The sequence below is a fragment of the Sinocyclocheilus anshuiensis genome, unplaced genomic scaffold, assembly GCF_001515605.1.
Source record: "Sinocyclocheilus anshuiensis isolate Anshui unplaced genomic scaffold, SAMN03320099.WGS_v1.1 scaffold204, whole genome shotgun sequence".
Lineage (NCBI taxonomy): Eukaryota > Metazoa > Chordata > Actinopteri > Cypriniformes > Cyprinidae > Sinocyclocheilus > Sinocyclocheilus anshuiensis.
The window spans coordinates 793,391-815,231 of NW_015557064.1; the positions used below are offsets into that span (position 1 = coordinate 793,391).

Genomic DNA, 21,841 nt, shown 5'->3' on the forward strand with positions numbered 1-21,841 from the left:
CCTATGTAATGGAGGCAGGGCATTTAACAATTTAACAATAAACTTTATTATCCAAAATTAGCCTGACATCAGTGCACTGAATAGTAAAGTTGAAGTTTATTCAACTTTATTTCAATTCAATTCCATTCAACTTTATTCCGTTGAAGTTTATTTCACTTCGGAACATTCATTCACGGATTTGTGCTACTGTCTTCATACACAGACCAAACTTACTAGAGAAGTGTGAAGTGTGACATAATATACCTCTGTAAATAAATACAATTTAAATTCACGTCTCACGCACTTTAATGCCCTTTGAATGTAACATGTACGTTCCCTTGGAACTGGATTCATGGCAGAATATCATGTGAAGTTCACTTCGCAGGGCACTTACGGTCGAATAAGACAATGCTTGAATGCTGCTGCCTGAACAAGAGACCTCCTTACTGAAATGAAAGTGTTGGCTGGTGTCACTATCTCGCAGAGGCGGATTCTCCACCAAATTCGGGGGATCCCTTCAGCTCGAGGAGCCCGCTCGAATGCCACCCTCCGTGCGTCGGTAGCCCCCCGGGATAGCCAGATCGGTCGGCGCCCGACCGCGAATTTAACCGCTCGTAACTCCCGGACCCCGGGGGCTATCGATGCGGGGGTGGTCTCATTCGAAAGGGGGCCTCGAGACATACACTCGATTCGGCGTTTGAGAGGGTTCCTCGAGCTGAAGGGATCCCCCGAATTTGGTGCGGATCCGACACGCCATTACGGTGATATGGCCATTCAAAATTTCAATGGTATTCCATACACTTAAAGGGTTAGTTCACCCAAAAATGAAAATTAGGCTGCGTTTTACTCACCCCCGAGCGTTCAAAGTTTCAATGGTATTCCATACACTTAAAGGTGCAATAGGTGATTGTCTTCAGAAACATTTTTTGTTATGCTGGTTGAAAGTCTTTTCACATCACGATAGCAATCATTAAGTTAAGTGGTCTAAATGTATTTATATATTCTGTGGAAGGTGTAGGACCAAGAAATGTTCGTCTTTCCTTTCCTACCTGCCTGTCAATGTATGTATTAGCATACCTCTGGGCAACCGGTTCACGCAGAGAGGATACGTCATCAGCGCATTCACGCACGCTGTGCAGACAGAGCGAGAATGGCAGACAAACATCAACAACCCGATCTTCCTTCCTGGTATTGTAGCACTTTTAAAGTTTTCTCACCGGTGAATGACACATGAAGTAGTCCAGTGGTTCCCAATTCCTGTCCTGGCGCCACCCAGCTCTGCATATTTTGCATGTCTCACTTATGCCGAGTTCACACTGCATGATTTTAGCCCGATTTTTCACTTGCCGACAGGTTTTGCAAAATCGCCGACAAATGCCCGAAATCGGAGGCAAATCGGTGCTCGTTTACTCGAGTGACAATCACGCAGTGTGAATTATCAAAGACGCGATCTGAGGGAATCGCCGACACGTCGCCGACGCCGTTTTGTTGTGAAACGTAGTTTGCGGACCAGACAGAGCTGTCGGCGATTCTTCCCATTGTGAAGTCATGCAGTGTGAAACCCCCTGTCACCGATCCATCGTGCAATGTGAACACAGCAGCAACTGATTGCTACCCCAGATAGTCACACAGTGTGAAAACAACGGCGATCCGACGAGTTTGAAAATCGTGCAGTGTGAACTCGGCATTAGTTAACACACCCGATTCAGATAACCAGCTCGTTAGAAGTGAGCTACGTGCATGAACTGTGTACCGATCGATATGATCCCTACGCAGTGTTCATTGCTCCCTACTCCCTACCTTTCCCTAGGGGAAATCCGTTGAAGTTTACTTCACTTCAGAACATTCATTCACGGATTTCAGTGCGAGACTGGAATTGGGAACCGCTGATGTAACCTATTGTAGTAATGTTGTCTCTGGTATTCTGGTCTGTGAGCGTTCAGGGGCGTGGCTTTGGACGGCGATTGCAGGGAGGGTGGGACATTCGCTTTCAGTGCTATCAGGCTAAAATTAGCATTTTCCAAGATCTCCTACTGCACCTTTAAGCTTTAAAGCGTTTCATCCAGGTTGCCAGTAGCAAATAATGGCGCACGCTCTGCTGGACAAACTATGTAATTACACCATTTACAAGCATTTTATCTGCATTTTATATTCTGTAAAAAAAAAATTAATTTCGGTGGCATATCTGTGGCATATTCGCCGATACCGATATATCTGCGACAGGCTCATATCGGCCGATAAAATCGGCAAAACAATATATAGGTCGGCTCCAATTATAATTATATATATATATATATATATAAAATCACCATCATGTTGTTCTAAAACTGTATGACTTTTGTTGTCTTCTGTGGAACATAAAAGATAAAAGGTGATATTTTGAAAAAATAGCGTATTTTTTTTCTCTGTTCTTGCAGTAGGTTATTTTGGACCCCACTGACTTTCATTCAATGGTCAAAAAATATCTTCTCTGTAGAAGAAAGAATATCATACAGCTTTGGTATGACATATGGGTGAGTAAATAATGACACTTCATTTTTGGGGGGAATCACACTTTAAGACTCTTATAATAATGAAAGAGACAGAGAGCTCTTGCTAATCTCTTGGTGAGTGCAGCGACACTAGAAGTATTTTTCAGCAATGTACCCTCTTATCAAGACGAAATTAAACCTGTTATGCAGAGAGTAAAATTATGCCAAACAAAATCAGGCATCCTGTCAGAAAATTAGTCTACCTCTCACTGACATGCCAGCAAACTGCTCCGGCAAAAGGTGAGAAGCTGTCGACTGCGAATCTGCACTGGGCGTCCAGAAGGCCGTCACTTTGTATATGGAGGCAAGTGCAACTTGGCTGCCCTGCAGGCCCGGTGTATCAATCTAGAGGCTGCTGAGATCAGTTCACCATCGCCGTCGTCCTTCACCCATCGGTCTCAGCCCCATGCTAAAACTTACTTAGCAGAGCTGGGGAGCCATCCAAAATATTAATCACGACAGAAAGAGTACACTGTGCCAGTTTCACAATGACCTTTTAAGTTGTATTCACTTATATTGCTTAATGCAAGAATGATACTGCAAAAACCATGAAACTGCCCACTAAGATACACCATCATGCAAAGCATCCATTAGCTGATATTTAAATGAATGTTCTGAATGCTCAATAGACAGCATTGTGGTGTAATGTAGATTATAATTGAAATATATTTTGTGACAAAAGCAAAAACTGCTATTTCAGTAAAGCACTTACAACAAAAACTAAACAACGCTAGTCAATAATTCAAAAGACACAGTTTATAGCCACTACAAGTATAGCATTGTCATAAAACTTCAACATTATAGCATGGCAGCATGACTGAACTGTTGCCATAACCTTGTCTGGTTTAAAATCACTTTTAATTTCACTGTCATGAGGACTGGTAAAGCCTGTAAACCCAGAAACATTGGCACAGCTTTCATTCAAGATTACCAAGAAGGGTGGTGAAGCAACCTGATGAATATGTGTTTTTTCTTGAATCAGCAGAACAACAAACCTTTTTTTGTCTGAAACTGAAATGAAGCTTTGTTGTCTGGATCCATTCATAATGTCTGACAATAAAAAAGAACATCCAGGAATAAACCTGGTACACCTTTACGGACACCAACATACCTCTGTTAATGCACTGGCAACACTCACAAATCAGTCATACATCAGTTACATCAGATGATAGATTCACAAACATTTAGCTCTGACCAATGAATTTTCATGCTTTCCTGACTTTTCAAATTAGAATATTGTATATACAAGTAAAAAAAATCTTTTAGAATTGCACTTACAAAGATACAAATATTTTAGAGTTAGATCATTTTTAAAAATGCCTCACTATAGAAAGCCATAAAAAATAATTAACAAGTATAACGATTTAGCCTAAAACTCTCTAGATACTGCCATCATTTACTTCAATTGTAAGTGCCTTAGTCAAACTGTCATTTTGGATTTTTTTTTTGTCATTTTTTATTTTATTTTTTTATATTTATTTATTTGAATTAGAGAAACAATATAAATATTCTTTCTAGTAAATCAACATTATACAACTAATGCTATCGATTGACATTAACCATGCAAATCATTTTCAACACAGAAAACAAACCGAACAACTTTTTTTTTTTGTCTCAGCTTGTGTCCTTCACTGATCTGTACCAGGTGGGAAGACTCACGGCACAGATGTTCACCTTTCATTAAAAAGGTATGTAAATAAAGGGGACAGGTATGAGGGACAGCCAGAGCCCTCAGGCACAGTCAGGGTAAAAAACAGAGACCAGCTAGACCAAGCCAAGTGGTTTATTGGTTGGTCTGTAATGTTACTCATGGAAGCCACAGACCTAGCAAAGGCTCAGGATGTGCCTGCAAATAATTAGATAAGCAGTGAACCTATGCCGGATACAACACCCCCCTAAAAGCAAAGCTGGCGTGGCCCTGAACAAGATATCCAAATGAGAGCCTGCTCATTTAAATCAGACATGGAAACAGGTCCAAGTTAGTTACTGACCAAGTTAGTCTAATTTACAAAGTCAAAACATGCATGGGAGAAGATGTATTAGTGAAAAGACACACAGCGGACGTTTAGTTAAAATAAAGCCCCAGTCAGCATGAAATGGTAATTCACCTTATTTTTTATAAATGCATGTTATTAATCTTATTGTGAACAATATATCCATACATGTTTCTTTATTTACTTTGTAACCATGTTTTTCTTTTGACCTTGTAATACTTAATGAAAAATTTCATCCTCAAAAACCCCACCACTCTCTTGCAAGCTCACATTTAGTTCTGCCTCCATTCAATCATTCTGTTACATCACACTTCTACAAGTGACAGTTCGCCTAAAAATGAAAATTCTGTCATCGTTTGGCAGATTCGGGCACAAAGACTGATACAATACGATTGACTAATATGATTTCAGTTGGACACATGTGCTTACAAAACAAATGATTGTTTTAAAGCTGGAATACACCACATGATTTTGTACAGATTTTTGGCCTAATTTACAGTCTCCTTTTCTTTTTTTTAGCTTGAGACTATGATTCCATTCAGTCATAGGATATCAAACTTGTCCGATTTTTTTAGCCGATTTTAGGAAGTTGTCATTTGTCATGCATATCCTAATAATAAGGCATGTGCACATAGATTTGTGGTGCTCAAAATGACTTGGAAGTCTGGTAATGTCTGACCCTCAGTCGTTTAGTGCATAATGCCCAGTTTAAAAAAAAAAAACAAAAAGCTGGCTTAGTTGCTTAATAATGTACAGCATTTTGACTGAAATCCAACTGCATGTAAATGCACTTAAATGCCTTTCTTTCATGGTTAAAATAAAATGATTACAATAATTAAATTACCCTTGAGAGTCAAGAGAATTTATAGGAAAAAAATAACCTCAAAAAGTTTTTATCTTCAGTCTTTGAAATGACAGGGGTAAAATTCTCTGAGGAGTCCGTGGTTGCATATGCATGAAAGGAAACATTAGGCTAAAAGACAAGGGACTGCAGTCAGCAGTTTCTGAGCACCGTCTGCCCTCCACTGCATGTTAATTAGCACGTAATTAATGCTTCTGAGCTTTACAAAGCCACAAGAATGATTACACTGTTGCATTCTTGATTTAGTTTGAAATGTGGTACAGAAAAAGTTTAGACTAAATTGTATGGGTTAAATTATACATTGTGGCATCAGTTAAAGCAATTCAGTTCAAGCATCACATCAACTATACAGTATGTCTGAGCAGGCACATGATCGCTCTGAAAAATGGAAAGCCATTTTCAATAAACTCTTTCAATCAGGCTACAAGAGCCACGTACAAGCTGACAAAACTAGCTCAGCTTCAGCGACGCAGGTCTACCGCTGCCATCGATTTCTGTCAGTCAGAGTGGATGGTGGCTTCCTGTGGCTCAATCTTGTTTCTGGTGACTCTGGTGCTCTTCTACTACATGCCCTGTAGGCCAAATTGAAGCTGTGGAGCAAATAAAGTGAACATCGGCTGGCATTACAATGTGAGAATAATCTACCAGCTCACCAGTCACATACTTGGCATCGCAATTTTATGGATAGAAAACAGAGGACTCGTATTTTGCCGGAACCAGTGGTTTGAAATTAAAAACGTCTTAAAGATAGATTTTTTTCTCTTACAAACACCGATCTTTTCACTTCATAAGACATTAACTGATGGACTGAAGTCATGTGGATTACTTGTGGATTACTGTGATGTTTTTATCAGCTGTTTGAACTCTCATTCTGACGGCACCCATTCACTGTAGAGGATTCATTGGTGAGCAAATGATGCAATGCTACATTTCTCCAAATCTATTCCACTGAAGAAACAAACACATCTACATCTTGAATGGCCTGAGGGTGAGTATTTTTGGGTGAACTTTTCCTTTAAGTCACAATGACAGCATCACTTTTTGTGATGGGAAATAAAGAGGTTTTTACTTTAGGGTAGCTAAGTGCATTTTGAGTGCAATGTGTGCACGTAGCTTCCCATTCCCATGGCATGAAAGTAGCTTTTAATCAGCAGCATTGTAAAGTCTTTCGCTGATATGATGATACATCACTGGAGGCAATTCAAAAACCCGAGCTCATTAAAATTATATGGCAATAATTTGATTGGTCTGTTGGTCTCTCTGAAATGCCGAGGCGGCAAACAGCCGGAAAGCACTTGGCTAAGAAATCCTCATCTTCAACACGTTCATGCCCTCTGGCAATATTCACAGTGTTTTCCCATTAGTGTATACGTCTCGATACATGAAGAACCCTGCCCTACATATCATCTAAACAACTCAGACTGCTCAGCGCTCATAGACGATTTTTGTTTAATATATGTGGGAAACATGCTATAATATTTCAAACACAAGCTGACAGAGCAGATGTGTCTGCCATAGACATGAAGCGGATGCTCATTCTCGGGATTGTTATTGGTTTCCACGAACAGTAACAGTGCGAGAAAAAAAGAAAAGAAAATGAAAACACTAAAAACTATAATAAATACTTCAAATTCTATAAGTAAACTTAGGCATCTCAAGATAAACGGACCCTATAAAAGATGAATACATAGGCTATTTATTGTATTCCTACATCTACTATAGATCAAAGAAAGTTTACATTTTAATGCAAGCAGGAAAAAAAACACCCAAAACTGGCCAATAAATACCCAATATCAAACCAATTTGATAAATTAAATAACACTATATAAACTTAAAATATTTCACAAATATCAGCAACCGATACAGTGCAGACATATTGTGAATCCTTAACAATGACACTGAATAACATGTCACTAAATGACTCTCTAAAAGACACATCATCATTAAAAACATCACAGCACCACTAAGAACACAGGCAATGAAATCAGGAATCTTTTCCCTGATATTAAATTGAATAATTAACTTCACTCTCTTTTTTCATGGGTTCTTTGAAGTCCTCACATTCTAGCTGTGAGAGAGCTGCCTTTAGGCTTGAACACTGGGAACAATGAGACACACTTGACTGCATTTGATATTCATCTCTATTTCAAAGCATGGAAGAGGATTATGTTGCTCTTGTGGCGAAATCTTCTAAATAGCCACAGTCAATTATATCTTTAGACTGCTACTGTATTTTTTAATGTTACATCTACTCAGAAAAATCATTTGAGAATGCACCCAGCACATATGGTCCACCTGGCACCACAGGACATCCTCAGAGAAGAAAAAAAAAAAGGTTTTCTGCTAACGTAAGAAAATTATAAGTTACGCATGCTATCAGAGCAAGGCTCCTTTCCATACTAAGATTGCCTGGTGGGAAACTAGGCTTAAAAAAAGCGAAAAGCATGAGCCAGTAAGCGCTTAACAACAAGCAATCAGTTTTTGTTTTGTCTCGGAGATGGAGCAGAAGAGTGATAAAACTGCAGCTGATACAGAGAGATGAGTGTTATCACGACACAAGAATGTTCAGTTTGCCAACAGTACTAAAAGCAAAAAGACGAAGTGCAATCATTTATGTAAGGTGGTAGCTGATGCATAATGTATCCATGGAATCAGGTTAAAATACACATGAATATAAAAGTGTATCTTTCGGTTTTAAAAACATGATACGCAGGGCAGTGGATTTTTTCTAAATGCAAGAAATGCAGATTTTACTTCCTAGTTTTACCTCGAGTGCTGTGTTTTTAAAACACTGTCATGTGCAAGGCACTGTAAATGACGTAAGTGCAATGGTCAAACGCACCCATCTAACAAAAACTTGCTCTGTTAAACAAGCTAAACAATCATTTACCAACAGATTAAAAACATGGAAAACACAAACAAAAACTGTGAACAAAATACAATTCAGCTGGCTAACTAACACTGAACTGTGTGGTTACTTAAAAAAAAAAAAAAGATGTTTCCTGCAAAGATCCCTATAACTTGTGAACACACTTTCTTTATGGTATCTAAGCCTCTACGGACCAATATAAGGCAGCTGACTGTGTTAATCATAAAAGATAACATCACAGAATGATGTCACTGAGTTGCCACGAGGGGAATATCCAGTATCTAAAGCCTGTTGAAGAATGAATGACCCTTAACATTAAAAGCTCATTTCTTCTCATTTGTATTGCACTCATATACGTCTCGCAGTGGCTCATACATATTTCACAGAGACATGAGAGACTGATGACTAAATTAAACGTGAAAAACACAGAAAGATGACTACTCTGCAAAGGTTAATCGATTTTCTCTAATCACACATTCAGCTGGAGATACATTTCCCTATACATTGGCCCTTTGGGTAAACAGGCTTGCCGCTCTTCCCCTCTACATGTAATATTTACAGAGCCTTTAGTAGTCAAGGTGTCCAAAGATGCAAGTTCCAGGTTTTTAAACTTCATTTTCTTATGCTAGTGCATATTTCATCCAATCTTTTTATGGATTTTGCCATTCACATTTCACTTCCTCCTGTCATTGCCTCCTGGCTCACAGCCAATTCTGACAAGCCTTTGGGTGAGTCTGAACTGAAACCCAAATAGTGCTTCCTCTTCCACTGCTCACTCAAACAGACTCAATCAAAATCTAAAAACAACCAGGATATGCTGTTTAATGAGAACATGAAAAGAACATTTATTTTAAAAGGCTAGCAAGCATGAATGGATAAAGAACTATTTTAAGGAGAGAGATTATGAGAAATCGTCTCTGACAATGTGGTTACAGACTGAAGTGGTAAGCAGGGATGTATTAATTTTTTTCATATCTCACTCCCTAACTGAACAGGCATTTGTGGGAGAATTGAAAAGGATTTCTGCAAATCCCTACAGAGACCTTTATCTTACCAAATATTACAGAAAATTAATCTCTGGTGACAAAGACCTCAGTAAAAATGTTGACTCTTTGGACAAGACCATTCTTCAAAGGTAATCACTGCATGTCAAGCATTATCACTTTAACAATTGTGGATAAAACTAAGCTTCATGTCTTCTGTAATGCAGTAATTTTTTCAGTGTAAAATACCACATTTTGCATTTTAAAAAAACAGGACTTCATATGAATATAATATTTTCATTGAACATCTTAGAGTTATAACTCAAAAGCAAAATTCAATTTTTGCAAAATAAAAATTTGTATATTTAAAACAGCAATAATTGTTTTAAATGCTACAAGTGAATTGGGTATCACAAAATGTTAATAAAAACATATTTTAAAAAATGGGTCACTTTATTTTAAGGTCCGATTCTTGCTATTAATTAACTATTAACTACGACTTTTGCCTCAATCTCCTAATTACTGCTTATTAATAGTTAGTAAGGTCGTTGTTAAATTGGGCAGGATTAGGGATGTAGAATATGGCCATGCGATTTATAAGTACTAATAAACAGCCAATATGCTAGTAATATGCAGGCTAATAAGAAACTAGTTAATAGTGAAAATTGGTCCCTAAACTTAAGTGTTAACAAAAATGGATATTCATTTTGAAGCTGAAAAACAATTGCCAGAAGTAAAAAGGCTAAAGTTAGCCTGTAAACTAACTATTCCGCATTTGCATGAATTTAACTAAGATTCTGATAAATCTCATGAGTGGGGTATTTAAAGATTTATTTTATGTTGTGGAATAAAACATGAAAATATCTTGAGCTTCTATTAACCACAGACCTTATTTCAGTCATTTATCCAAAAAACATTTTTTAGAAAAATACACCAAATTTGGGACGACAGCACCAGAAGTGTACAAATGCTAACTCATTTCCAGATTTTAGGACTCGTTCCAGAAGCACTCTATACTGTGCATCCCTAATACCTTGTAATTTGTAATTAGATAAAACGTTGAGCCTGATTCAAGACTAGAGACAAATACATAACTTCTAGTTTCTGCATAAACTACAGATTTCTCTCTAAACAAAAGCCATCTTATCTTATTCATTCATGATTCATTAAAGTCATTTTTTTCATGATTAATGACTTGCCAATTCATTCTCACTATAAGCCCTTGTCTCCATCTGGTAAAAACAAAGTGAACTGAGAAAGAGGAATTCCATGGTCATAAACCTTGACCAATGACCTCTGACCATTGAGGTCACTCAGTTATCCGTTGTATCCAAAGTTACAGCACAAGAGAGAGGAGTCTCTTTTCAGGAGAAGTGTCTTTATGGATACATATAACCATGTTCCTGTCAAAGGTCAGGTCGTAAAAAAGCAACGCCTCACATATATGATTTGTCTGCTCATATCAAAGGTGAAAACATTATACTCTTACACAGTCAGTTTGTAACTACTTCATGGCTCTGTTTAAAACATAAGGCACTGATTCAATCTCAGGAATTAAACTCTGCTGATACAACAAGATGACAAAATATAATCTCATGAAATCCGGTTGCCAATTTAAAAGTAGCCAAAAAATATTGAGGTATTTTGAAGCTCAGCTGGTAGATAAGAGGAAGAAAAACATCCCATGGCAAAGAGCTACAAAAGCATCATATTTTCAAGAGTTTTTTGCAGACAGTATCTCAAGGAAGAGATAGAAGCCTTCAAATATTGCCCTTCAAATTTAAAACCCAATTTCCCCTCTGGTGAGTAAAATGTAACCTCATATATCAACGTCCAGGACGTTCTTCCACACAAAACTGACAGGGATACCAAAGCACTACATTTAGGCTCTTTGGCATTCACTATATTTAACACTGGTCTTCCACAAAAGTAGTGGTCAATTGAGATATCGCCAAAGTCGATATATCGGCCAATATTTGGCATTTTTGAGTCATCACATCAGCCATTAAGTTTTTTCTGTTTGGCCAATGTTTCGGAACATTTAACCAATGCCTGAGTGTGCGGAGCACGGAGCAGACAGATCTTCATTAGTTTACGCTCTCTGATTAACAGTTCTGTCTGATTATTAAATTAAATAGTGTGATATCATATAGATCTGCTTCATATCGATCATCGGCCACCCTGTTCTCTAAATAATCGGCATCAACAAAAAAAATTTAAAATTCAATACCGGTCAAACACTACTCAAAATTAACTGCACAGTGTCATTTAGCTGAACATCTGCACCATATCAGAAAATGAGAAACCCACAGTCTCCAGTCACCAAAAAATGAGGGCCCCTTCTTCGCTTTTATTTTTCACTTCAAGTTCATCTGTATGACACTCATCAGACCCAAACAGCTTACTTTCCTCTGGTATCAAAGGGAGAAACAAAGAAAAAACAAAGACAACACACAGCTTTGTGAGAGCTGACCGAATCATCATGCACTTTGGTTCATCCTGATGTTAACAAGCTTTGATTTGAACAAGTGACTGAAAGCAGTTCGGCCCCATCCCAGCACAGCCACTGTAATCCTGCCAACAGGGGCAGAACAATCAGCATGTCAATAATTGTGTTAAAATTATTAAATTATTAAAAAGGGATAAAAGCCCCGTTTTCCTATCCCAGCCGCATCTGAGGCTAGCCGTGGCTCCAAAAAACAATCCGATAGGGAAAATATTCCAAATCTGACCCTTGCATAACTGAGGTACTAGAATCAGTTATGAGCATCTGTGCAACCCCGCCACCATCCCGGGGCTGTCATCCACCCTCGCTGGTTGCAGAAACTCATTTCCTTGTTGAGACACGATCTTTGACATCTGTTTAAAATCTATTGCGTAACTAGCACAGTTCTCGCAGAAATAAATGCAAAAGCACTAGGCAAAGGTCACGTCAATTTAAACTCTTCACTAAAATGAATTCATTTTGTAATTTTAAGGATATAAAGAAACACAAGCTGCACCAAACAGCAGCATAGATGTCTCGTTCAGTGTAGAGTGGGATTCAACATGAAGTGCCCTGAGTCAGATGACGGGGCGCTAACCAGCTGTTCAGCCACTTGCTTATGCTACTCTACATGAAGCTTTAAAAACGGATCCAGAAGCAGCCGTCTTCATACATTATTAGGTTATGATAAAAGCAGCAATAGTAGAGAAACTAGTTCAGCAGCAAAGTCTTTGATGTCCAGTATATTTCTAATATAGCCATGCACACAGAACACAACATTTCATGTTTCGTGCCACAGTATAGGACAGGACAATAATGACTTGTGAACAACAAACTGTGATCAATGCTACACTATAAAACAATAGCATTACATTCAGTAATTTACATTCACCTCATTGTGCCTTGATCACAATATCAAATGCACTCACAATAGAAAATGAGTTGGCTGACTGTGGCTGATGGACAGCTATGGAAACAAAGCACAAAACACAACAAAACCTCAAGACAGTATGTGTCATATGGTATGTTACTAAAATGTGTTGTTTCATGGTACACCACCCTCACTCAAAACTAAGTGCAATATAGGCTACACGCTGTCAAGTGATGATTAATGAGATAAAGATACAGCTTCTAGAGATCAAAAGTTACTGTACATGCAAATTCATTGTATTCTTTTTTTTAAGATTATGGTTCTTTATGACAGTCAGCTGCAGTTCACAAATTTTGGTGGTGTAACAACAGTGCTGATATGTGGTACAGTCCAAAAGCATTGTGACTTTTCACCGTTTGTATCACCCCACAAGTTAAGATAAGAACATGCGAGCGGTGCCATCAGCTTAAAGCTTAACACACATATATACGTATATACACATACACGCTTCTTAATTTTCAATGCAGAAATACATCTCCTGTTAATGGGCGAGACTTGATGATTTATTAGCCCAATAGATAAATAGAATAACAAAGTACAGTAAATAGTAAAACTACACTATACCGTTATTGTGCAGTTAAAATAGCTGGAAGCAACTGACACCGGAAATTTTGCACATTCGCTACTAATTGTACTGAATATCACTCCACTTCAGATGCTTAATGACCAGAAACCTACAGACTAACTCTATAGATCTCATAATTCAGTAGATTTATAAAGACAAATTGCAATAAAGAATCAAACTTTCGATAGCGAATGATTCAACGACTTATAACACAAACATACTCTATTGTGTCGCCACCTACTGGCGTAACGACGTAAACTGCAGAAAACGTCACTGACACATTGTGAACGAGTCTTTCAGTGGACGCATTCAAAAGATTCGAAAAATCATAGTCCCTGCCACCAGTAAAAAGTACCAGACTAAATATTAACCTTCAAATTTGAAAAACTCGTGTATTCATCGTAGCGTTAGCACTAACGTTACCCTGTAACATTCACAAGAGAAACTGCTCGTGTTTGTACAAGCATTTAACGTCCCTCTCGCTCCTAAGAAAATCGGCGTATCAAAGCTTTTAAAAACGACTTCGGAATAAATGTGCCTTTTAAAAGCAAGCATAAGATAGTGTGCTTTGAATTCAGTTCAAACAAACGCGGTTATTTGATAGTCTTGCACTGAAATCACAGCACGGAGCGATACCACTATCTTTGTGAGTCCACGCAAAAGACTGGCTATTTAAACGTGCGGGCTTCTCTCGCCGTAATGACTGTTTTTCCTCATTCATTCGCAAACGAAATATTTCGACACAGTCACTCAAAAAAAAAAACTTATAATAGCACCGATCCAGCAGCATGAAACATGAAGCGAACAGAAAAACCTACCTTTCGACTCAGCGTTGTCCCCGAATAGAAATAATATGCTATGCCTAGAACCCAAAGCACAGCGAAACATAATAATATCCTAGATTTCCTGCGCATAGCTGTGATTTTGGATGGGATAATACAGTGGCTGAGTCGGGGTTTGTGCCGTGAAAAGCCACTGACGTCCACGTTCTGCGTCTCGCTGCGTGCAGGCTTCTCTCGCCGTAATGACTGTTTTTCCTCATTCATTCGCAAACGAAATATTTCGACACAGTCACTCAAAAAAAAAACTTATAATAGCACCGATCCAGCAGCATGAAACATGAAGCGAACAGAAAAACCTACCTTTCGACTCAGCGTTGTCCCCGAATAGAAATAATATGCTATGCCTAGAACCCAAAGCACAGCGAAACATAATAATATCCTAGATTTCCTGCGCATAGCTGTGATTTTGGATGGGATAATACAGTGGCTGAGTCGGGGTTTGTGCCGTGAAAAGCCACTGACGTCCACGTTCTGCGTCTCGCTGTGGCTACAGCGCTCAACTAACACAAAATCACCAGCAGCAGCGGTTGGATAGAGGAAGAAGCAGGAAACAGCCAGCATCACCGGGTTAGAGGGGAAAGGGTAACCGACTTTAATCCAATCACGCTCCGCAGAGACGCGGACGGAGGAGGGGTGGGGGTGGAGACATCCATCATAAGCCTGTACCTCAAGATGCGCCGAGGAGTCATTGTTTGGTTAATTCTGGATTTCTGACAAACACATTTTGTTTAGGAAGTAATATGAAAATATGCTCACTTTACGCTGATGTACACATTTGTGTAACCTTATGTGACTGCCTTTGTATTGTGCACACTGCACAATGTCATTTGCCCGGCTGTACACTAATGATTACTTTATTAATTTTAGCAAATGGTTTTAATTTTATAATTTATTAAGTCATTAATCACCAAAAATGCATCTAATGAAACTTTGAAGAGTTTCATAGGTGAAAAAGATTTAATGAAACGTTCATATGTCAGCAGTGGTATAACCAGGAATTCCAGGCCCCATGACTGTGTATTACGCCTCTTTTTCAACAAATGCAAAACCAGCCTACCTGGTACTTAAACAGCTAAACCTTTGAATAAAAAGTTTTGTAGGCTATATTTTAACTGTTAAGAAAAGTAAATGAAATCACAAAAGTATGTTTGAGATCTTTCTCTCTTCTGTGACTGAGGATTATTATAGTTAACTAGAAATAAAACCAAAGCCATACAAACTTAAAAGTTAAAACAAAAAACTACTAAAATAACTCAAACTAAAATAAAATTGAAAAACTATATAGACAAAAAACAAATACAAATGACAAAACAACAAAATTATAAAATATAAAATAATACATAATAAATATTTACAAATATAATTAAAGAAATAACTAATAGTATCTCAATGGTAGTAAAATAACACTGCTTCTGACTGCTGTAATTCATGTCTTTGAATTACAAAGAAAATTATCAGTAAATTAAAATTTTTGGGTGAACTATTTCTTTCATTACGGCGAGACACTGCAAGTGAATAGGGTAAAAATATTAACTAATAGTTATCACCTTACTTACCCAGTTGATTGATTACATTGATAATTGCAAACAATTTTTGTATTACAAGTTAAGCTAAAATGTTATGTTTAAATATGCAAATTAGGTATTATGTAATGAAATATGCGCTAATTTGCATACATTTCTACTACAAAAATCTGAACACTGGACGAAGTCAGTTTCAAAATTCTTGTTTAATTTTTTTGACATATTAGAGTCAAATGTTTTTACAGAGGGAATTTTGGGTATCTCTTTTTATTTATCAATTCAGAAAAATCTTTGAACAGCCAGAAAACAATATATTTTCACAATTTTGGGGGGAATAAAATGTTGTACACAATCAAGCAAATTATATATGTACCAATCCCTCTGTAAAAATCTTCAGAATATAAACAGGAATAAAAATGTAAAGTTTGCTGTGTGTAAGTGCTACTGACGTGGAGATTTATGGCTCAGTGTAGGAGACAAAACTCATTTTGAGAAAACGGCCTTTAAAAATATGTATTGTAATTTAAATCTATTGACACAAATAGCTAAAGTGCTATAAAATAAGCACTTAACAGTGTCTTTTGGATGTTTTCTTTCCACTAGTCTTTATCAACACTTTATGAAAAGCCAAAAAGCCCAAAATCTCAAAATTGACAGGTGCATGAAAAAATAGTGTTTTTGCCTGCAGTGTCTCCCCTTAAAAGGCTTAAAAACACACAAAAAAAAGTGTAACATAAAATTCTCATTCTGACGGCACCCATTCACTGCAGAGGATCCAGAGGTGAGCAAGTAATATAAAGCTAAATTCCTTTAAATCTGTTCCAATGAAGAAACAATCTCATCTGATGGTCTGAGGGTGAGTATATTTTCAGCTACTTTTCATTTTGGGGTGACCTATTCCTCTAAGGTTATGTTAATGTAACTAAATTTAAATAATTTAAAGATTTATTTAGGCCCACTAGAATTTTGCAGAGGGCCCCTGGTTGAGAACCACTGCTCCAGAATCGTTCCCACCTTTCACCCTTTTAGTTACTGTCCTGCGTGTCAGCACCACCACTACTCAGCCCAAGTGTGATGCTTAATAAAAGTTTCAGATTTTTTTTTCTACTGGAATGAAAGCAGTTTTACACTTCGATGCTGGATGTCTGCTGGAATCTCAATGAGATTTAGTTTAAATATTTGAAAGAGACCTTCAGAGATTTCAAGATGAGCCACACTGGTCTGCTGTCTGGTGATTGATTTTAGGCGGTCGATAGTGACATTTATTTATTCATCGAAATGGGTTCACTGGGTGTTTTTTAAAACCTGTAGAAAAAAGCCAACTAATGTATAAATAAATGCTTTACATTATCAATAACCTATACTGTAATGAATAATGTAAGCTACAGACAAACTTCTTCAGTTTTAAATAACTTTTAAAATCCAAAATGTTTTTGAGCCATCTAATAATTTGAATAAAGGACCAGGCTGATTTAGAAACACTGCTGCACTTCCAAGGAAACACTTGAATTACCTACTTTTCATATGGTGACAAGCACTGCAAACTGGATCTTATGTACACACAGCGCTGCAGTTAAAGATTTGGGCTGGCAAGTGGCAAAGTGGCACCCCATTTAATCCCTTTTTTAAACTTGAGCAAAGCACTTATCCTCAGATTGCTCCAGGACAGCTTTTGATGTTGTAAGTGTGCTGTAAATTAATTAGGATTGAGTATGTTGAGTAGGATTGAGTTTATGAAATAACAAATAGCCAGATGATTCAATCATGATTCGCCAAGACTCACACCACCTAAACATAATAAGGTAAATGGTTTAGGTTATTTATTTATTTACAAATGACACCAATATATAGGTTATAAGAATACAAAAATTTGAAATGTCTGAAGGAATGTGTAAAATATATCTAAATACTACAAAAATGAAATAACCTTTAGCTTTTAAAGATGAAACTTAAATATCAAGATTTTCAAATGTCATCTAGGAATGGCAGTAGACTAAATCGTCCCCAGACACCAAGTTAAAGAATTTCCTTAGTTCCAAGTTTTGAGCCAATTTCTGCATCACAATGAACTGAATTGCTATGATTTTATTTGACCGGTACTTAAATCTGTCTCATCACAATATAATTCTGTCAGTCTCTCTCCATAACAGAAAAAAAAAACTACCTCAAATGATCTGTACAGCATTTTGGCACTCTTCAAATTAGCAAATTTGATGCTTAATAAAATGGTTTATAGTCAAAAGCCAACACAAGCCTCAAGAACGTCATTAAACATCACATTATTATTCTGTAACTGTGTGGTTGTGCATTTCCTGCTCATAAACTTGGCTACCTCTTTACCATGAGAACATTTGGCTTATATCTTATAACAGGAGAATGTGTGTCATTTCCTATGGCATCCATATTTTGCAAAATGTCTGTAATGCTTTATTGCTCTCCCACCCTTCCACTCTTTTCAGTCCCCCCAAATCAGTTGTAAGGGTTTCCTCTAGAAGTCATGATCCCTTGAGACAGCTAGGAGAAACACAAATGGAAGGTGAGACTATGCTTAAACTGCCTTATTTAGGCAGGGAGTATGATTATAATTCTGACCTACCATTTTGTCATTTTGATGGCGACAACATGTTTTATTCTCTCGTGTCACATGAATATACCTCAGTATAAACCCCATTGGACATTTTAGGCATTCGGGGAGAAAGTTTTAATTCTGGTGACAGATTTTCATTGTACAATTATGTCAAGATCAAAAACCTACAAATAAGATGTTTTCCGTTCTGATATACAGCCTGGAGTGAATTGTAAAAACATCCAGGGACTTTATGGAAAATAAAGATCTAGTGGCTATAAAAGGTCAGCATGTTTTTATGAAAGCTCCATCTAGGGAAATAACAGTATTCTCAAAATTGGCTGTTGTACTTTATAACAACATGAAGTCAATGACCACTCTTAACCTTGATTGAAAAAACAATAACATCTGAAAACAATTTGATTCCAAAAGACAAACTGTCATATTTATATTGGTGCACATTTCCAAACGTGTCAACACTGAGCAATTCTCACTGAGCGATTCAACCTCAACTATAAGGCCAGCTGACTATTATGACAATAAATGTACAGCCTTACATGAAATATGGTAGAACTTAAGAAATAACATTGGAGCTCTATAATAAACACACATCAACGCATGTTATTATAACCTTTGATATATGTGCAGTTCTAATTGTCATCCAAAATTTCAGACAGAAATCCATACTCTGTGAGTGTGAACAGGACCATTTTCATCTTATATCAGTTATTTTTATGACCTGTCTGTATATGTGTACTGTGGGCAAATGTCTTTTTTCCTCTACATTCAGTGGTTTGTTGTATCTAAGGCCCTACATTTGAGCATTCACTAGGGCTAATGAGGCGAATCTGTTTTTCAACAGACTTGGCCCTCAGCCACTGGTCTGATCATCCCAGCCAGCTCCTGGGTGCTGGCTGGGATGCTTTCTGCCCCGTTCTAGTCCTTTGCTTTCATGCAAGACCCCCTACAGACACCATTCCTGACCCTGCTGAACAAAAGAAAAGAAAGCTAGGGAAACATCATACAGGGATTGCTGCAGAGCTTCTGTGAATCTGATGAGTGTGGTGCAACTGTTGAAAAGCAATGATACAAACCAGGTCCCCTAAAGCAGTGATTCCCAACCATGTCCCTGGTTCAATTTCCCCAATGTCTGACACACCCATTTCAGGCAGAGGTTGTCTTATTATTGGGAGATGCGATGGTCTGTAGTACTCACCATTGGAAAAAGCGTAACGGCTAACTTGGATCACGTGAGGCACCTCAGCCAATCATACAATGGCCTCTGGTCTTCTTGCCTGCGTACCGTCAAAGCCGCAGCATTAGCATTAGCCGTTACGCTTTTTTTTGGCTAAAGTTTGCAGGGTTGCCTTCCAGTGGCTTTGTTTCAGGTCTTGGAGTCTCTACTAATGAGTTGATGACCTGAATCAGGTGTGTTTGATTAAAAATACATGTAAAATGTTTGGATGGGCTCCAGGAACGTGGTTGGATACCACTGCCCTATAGGACTGTGGACTAGTTGTGAAACAGCTCCACCATCAGTTTGCCCACCAGACACACATCTAGTTCTAAAAAGAGCTACTGGGAATCTTTGTAATCACTTTCTAGTAGGGTGACCACCAGTCCTGAAATTGGGAGTTTTGTCCCACGTCCTGGAAGATGTTAAACCAGGGATGTCCAATAATGCTTCTGGAGGGCCTACTTCCTGCAGATATTAGCTCCATCCAGCTCCAACACACTTGCCTAGAAGTTTCTAGTGAGTCTGAAGACCTTGATTAGCTGGTTCAAGTGTGTTTATTTAGGGTCAAAGCTAAACTCTGCAGGACAGTGGCCCTCCAGGAACAGGTTTGGAAACCCCTGACATAAGCAGAGTCCCACATTTCAATTATGTCTGTATTATATTCTTCTTCCCTGAAATTACAATACCACAATAAGAAGTAAGATTAAAAAGATGTAACTGGTCTTTAAAAATCCATTTGCGCAGCCGCTGTGTTCGGGGAAAATAACCAACCAAGCAACGTATTCGTAGAGGGATTTTTTCACTGACGACGACTGGATGGAGCACAGTGGACCTCTTCAGAAGTCGTTAAATACTGCTACACCAACCAGGAATTCATCTAAACACATACTGGACAATCCTGCCAGATACCCCAAAAAAATCCAAGTCCAAGATGCACTGAATCTGGTTTGCACAGTTAATAAAGGAAAATAAACTAGTTGCTACTTAAGGAAATGTTTGTATAAACTGTGATTTTTACCTACTAGCCTGTTATTCAGTTTATTATATTTTGCAGACTGAATAGGTCCTGTACAGTAAATTAAACTGTATCACTTGAAACTGGGCAAATTGAGTGCCAGTCACAGAGCCGGTTTTAACAATTAACAAAGCTTTATTGGCGATTTAAAACATGATATCCAACATAATGGCAAATAAGTTTTCCAACTAATTTAAATCAACATTTACATAGTATAATAGCAGTAAATTAATCGCTATTACACATTTCCCTGCATTGTCTCACAAAATCACATCTACTCCTTCAACAGAGTAATAGGTGGTCACCCTACTTCCTAGTTCTTCATGGATCCAGTAACACGACCAGCCAATGCCTTTACATTTGTATGTTGAACATTTTGTTGTATTGTAATGGCATTGTTATAGTTGTTTATCCGGTCTGCATCTGAGGTTGTTCCCGTTTTGCATCTAAATTTTCTTCAGAGAGATCCTCACGAACACAATGTTATTGTACACTGCACTACGGCTAAAAAAAGTTTAGGCACACCAGAGCAGTTGGTGTGACTGCTCTATAAATGTTTAACACCATTTGAACAATATAGGTCTAATGGGGTACATTTTTAATTGGTTATTTGTCATCCAGGAGACACTTTCACAGTACACTAATTTTATAGAGTCCACCTGGAGCAACCTCAGGTTAATTGGTTTACTCAGCAGCACAGTCCTGAGACTGGATTTCTCCAACTTTAGCTGATGAGTCGTACATTAGTTTCAGGATTTCAGGTTGCCAATTCACCTTAACTCTTTGTTAGGTCTTTTACTTAATAGGGTTTGTCTGAGGACATTAGTAAGTACTGGTTACACAAAAATTTTTTACTGTTCTTCAAAGAAAAAAACATCCTGTTTTTCAATTACAAAAAAATGATAAAGTACAAAATACATGGTCACAACAAAGATTTCAGAGTGTTTTTCCCCCTTATTTAAAGGGATTGTTCACCCAAAAATGGAAATTGTGTCATCATTTACTCTCCCTCTTGACATTCCAAACCTCTACGAATTTCTTTTTTTGCAGAACACAAAAAATTATTTTGAAGAAAACTGTGAATCAAACAGCAATGGAGACTATTGACTTCCACTGTATGGACAAAAAAAAAAAAAGATCAAAATATCTAGAAAGTCATACAGGTTTGGAACAACATGAGGGTGAGTAAATGGCGACAATTTTCATTTTTGGGTGAACTAACATATATATGTAAATATATATATATAAACATATATATAAACATATATATACACATAGTATACAAATTTAAACATTTCTAAACACATGCTTAATTGTAACAGATCAATTAGAAGCAAATTACAGATTCATTAAACACCGCAAGCACTCGTCGGAAATGTAACGTCCCTTACCATAATTGCGAGCTTCAGCTTTCAAAATAAATGTAAAGACAGTAAATAATGTCATTAGTTTTACCATC

At 37.6% G+C, this 21,841-nt stretch overlaps 1 protein-coding gene across 2 annotated transcripts in view; it reads right to left on the reverse strand.

Annotated features, from left to right (window-relative positions):
- LOC107676591 (polypeptide N-acetylgalactosaminyltransferase 2-like) overlaps nucleotides 1-14,195 on the reverse strand; it is an 81,354-nt gene extending 67,159 nt beyond the window's left edge. For both annotated transcript variants that reach the window (XM_016471167.1, XM_016471165.1), the window contains exon 1: nucleotides 14,018-14,195. In XM_016471167.1, the coding sequence (XP_016326653.1) occupies nucleotides 14,018-14,113 (96 nt within the window). In that variant the 5' untranslated portion in view covers nucleotides 14,114-14,195. The remainder of the gene's footprint in view (nucleotides 1-14,017) is intronic.
- Nucleotides 14,196-21,841: the final 7,646 nt, after the last annotated feature.